Source organism: Dromiciops gliroides, chromosome 2, assembly GCF_019393635.1.
Source record: "Dromiciops gliroides isolate mDroGli1 chromosome 2, mDroGli1.pri, whole genome shotgun sequence".
NCBI classification, from domain to species: domain Eukaryota; kingdom Metazoa; phylum Chordata; class Mammalia; order Microbiotheria; family Microbiotheriidae; genus Dromiciops; species Dromiciops gliroides.
In genome coordinates, this window is record NC_057862.1 from 51,771,980 (window position 1) to 51,774,994 (window position 3,015).

At 43.2% G+C, this 3,015-nt stretch overlaps 1 protein-coding gene across 1 annotated transcript in view; it reads right to left on the reverse strand.

The window, feature by feature from the left end:
• Positions 1-423, reverse strand: part of LOC122738260 (prosaposin-like) — a 15,290-nt gene extending 14,867 nt beyond the window's left edge. The window contains exon 1 of the mRNA XM_043980312.1: positions 310-423. Coding sequence (XP_043836247.1) covers positions 310-423 — 114 coding nt within the window. The remainder of the gene's footprint in view (positions 1-309) is intronic.
• Positions 424-3,015: the final 2,592 nt, after the last annotated feature.

Sequence of the window (3,015 nt, forward strand, 5' to 3'; positions counted from 1 at the left end):
GGATTCAGGAGTACCTGAGTTCAAATCCAGCCTCAGATACTTGACACTTACTAGCTGTGTGACCCTGGGCAAATCACTTAAACCCCATTGCCCCACACACACACACAAAAAAAAAACCACATACACATGTACATGCGGGGATCGAGGGGGGAAAAAATCTATGGAAATTTCTGTCCTGACCAACAGGCAACCATTCTAACTTGTATATCTGCTTGACACCACATTTAAGTGAATAATATGAGTAATTCAATTACTCCAGGAAGATTTAGGAAAGTTCAGAAATAATGAGGATTGAGTAAACATACTCACCATTGTTGCCTTGCTCAAAAAAGTCTGCTGGCCGTGTTCATTGGCCCCACACTCAGAGGCTGTCTTGACATTCTGACACCTGATCTCAGAACCCTTTGCATGGTCTTCCTTCATGAGCACAAGGGTAGTTTCAGCTAAAAGTTAAATATAAACTCATAAAAAAAAAAACTAGAGCCTTTGCAGTGTATGCTGCAAACCCTATTCTATTTTAAAACTCTTCAATAGAAGAAACTCAAGGTCAGTACCTCCTTGCCTCGTATATTTTCAAAGTATATAATAAGCTTTATGTGTCAAGTAAGGAGTTAGTTGTGTTTTCTTAAGATTATAGGACTAGGAGAGACCCAGACTTGCTCTAATGTACCTGCTCTCCAAACACTATAGCACCCAGACCACCCACAGACACGCTGTTTACCCTTGGTTCTTAAAGTCTTTTATCATTATGACGAATTCTGTGAAAATCTGGTTCTATAAATTATTCTCCTAATCTCTCAGAAGAGTGGGAGTAACATTTTAGGGAGTGGGTAACAAGGAGAAGAAATACAATAAAGATAATAAGAAATATTTCAGTTAAAAAAAACAAGTTCATCAGTTCTCTCTCTGGAGGTAGATAGCATTTTTCATCACGAGTCCTTTGGAATTGTCATAGATCACTGTATTGATTAGAGTAGCTAAGTCTTTCAGAGCTGATCATCAAACAATATTGCTGTTATTGTGTACCATACTCTCCTGCTTCTGCTCACTTCACTTTGCAAGAGTTCATATAAGTCTTTCACATGGGGGAATTCTTACCAAAAAGAAAAAGTGTTTAGAGAAAAAAAGTGTTTACCTTTCCCCTAAGGATTACTTTGGTTGAATACACATATTCTGAATGTTTGCAAGGATGCCTCTGTTAAGTCAAAGATTTGAGGGAGCTGCCTCTAAGACTGCTACTTAGATGAATAGATGGATGGATGGATGGATGGATGGATGGATGGATGGATGGATGGATGGATGGATGGATGAATGAAAAAAACATTTATTAAGAACTTACTATGAGGGCAGCTAGGTGGCACAGTGGATAAAGCACTGGCCCTGAATTCAGGAGGACCTGAGTTCAAATCCAGACTCAGACCCTTGACATTCACTAGCTGTGTAACCCTGGGCAAGTCACTTAACCCTCATTGTCCCAGAAAAAGAAAAAAAAAAGAACTTACTATGTGCAAAGTGGTGTGCACTCAGGCCTTAGCCTGAGGATACCAATAGAAAATTGAGACAGTCTCCGCTCTCAAGGAGTTCACATTCTAATGGGGGAGAACAACCCATATAAGAGGGTTTAGCTGTAGGGGAGATAGAAAGATCCTGTGGTCCAGACTTCACATAATCCAGTTTGGCTAGAGTATATATGGAGAGATAAGGCTGGTACACAAATACATCTTCTTTGGTGTCATTTGACTGATAAAACTTCATCTATTTTTTTTTTTTTTTTGGTGAGGCAATTGGGGTTAAGTGACTTGCCCAGGGTCACACAGCTAGTAAGTGTTAAGTGTCTGAGGCCGGATTTGAACTCAGGTACTCCTGACTCCAGGGCTGGTGCTCTATCCACTGCGCCATCTAGCTGCCCCCACTTCATCTATTTTTAATGTGTCTTAGAAGGACTTTGGCACCCAGAAGATTCCATTCTGGGTTCTTCAGGAGCTGTGGCTGCTGAGAAGTTGGAGAGCTATAGTTCACCCCCACTGGGACTGCACACCTGGGCGATATCAGACAGAGGCCAGTAGCCTCTGTGCTCTTGGGCAGCTGTACCCACCAAGGCTAGAGTGTGAGGATGGTAGTTGTTGTGGTGGTGGTCTCACCCACCTCACCCATGTTGCTTCAAGCGTCTCCCTCTGGGAATAGCTTACTACCTTAGCTTGGTGGGGCTTTTCCTTTGTCCCTCCCCCCTTTTTTTCAGGTGACTAAATGTAGTCCCAGGGACCAAAAGTGGTTTCCCAAGTCCCAGAGAGACATAAGACCAAGGCATGAGAGCAAAGTTTATTAGGATACCCAGGGATCTGTACCCTGAGTCCCACCTTCTGCTTGGTAAGGGGAGAATGTATACAGAGCTCAAAGTTAGTCCTAGAACAGAAAGAGTCAGAAGAGGCTTCACAGATGATCTTGTCTACCCCCACCTCATGTTATAGGTGAGGCCCAGGCAGATTAAGTCACTTAGGGAGGGTCAAAGAGCAAATGAATGGTAGAACTTGGACACTAGAACCCAGGTCTCCTCATTCCTAGCCCAGTTCTTTTCTAACTGTGTCAAGCTGCCTGCCTTTGTGCAGAAGATGGATAGGACTTGGGTGGCAGGGCACTGAGCTGCTTCAGAGCCAAGACAAGGATGACTCAGACCAGGTGACCCAGGACTTATCAGTTCCTTCCACAAAGCCCAGATATCCTTACTGAATCCAGGCTTGTATTCCTGAATTCCCAGAAAGCAGCTGGGTATGCTTATCTGATGGCCTGTCAGGGAGTGATGGGAGGGACTTGCCTACTCAGAGTTTTACAAGGTTAAGCAGCCCACATCCCTGGATACCCTACCTAATAACAGAGGCATTTTGCTCAAACTTGCATGAGGCAATCAAGAGTCAAAAAATTTGGAAAGTAATCAATCAATCAAGTACCTCCTCAGTGTCAGGTACTATGCTAAGTACTGGGCATACAAAGTCAAAAGTCAAACACTTCCTTTCCTCC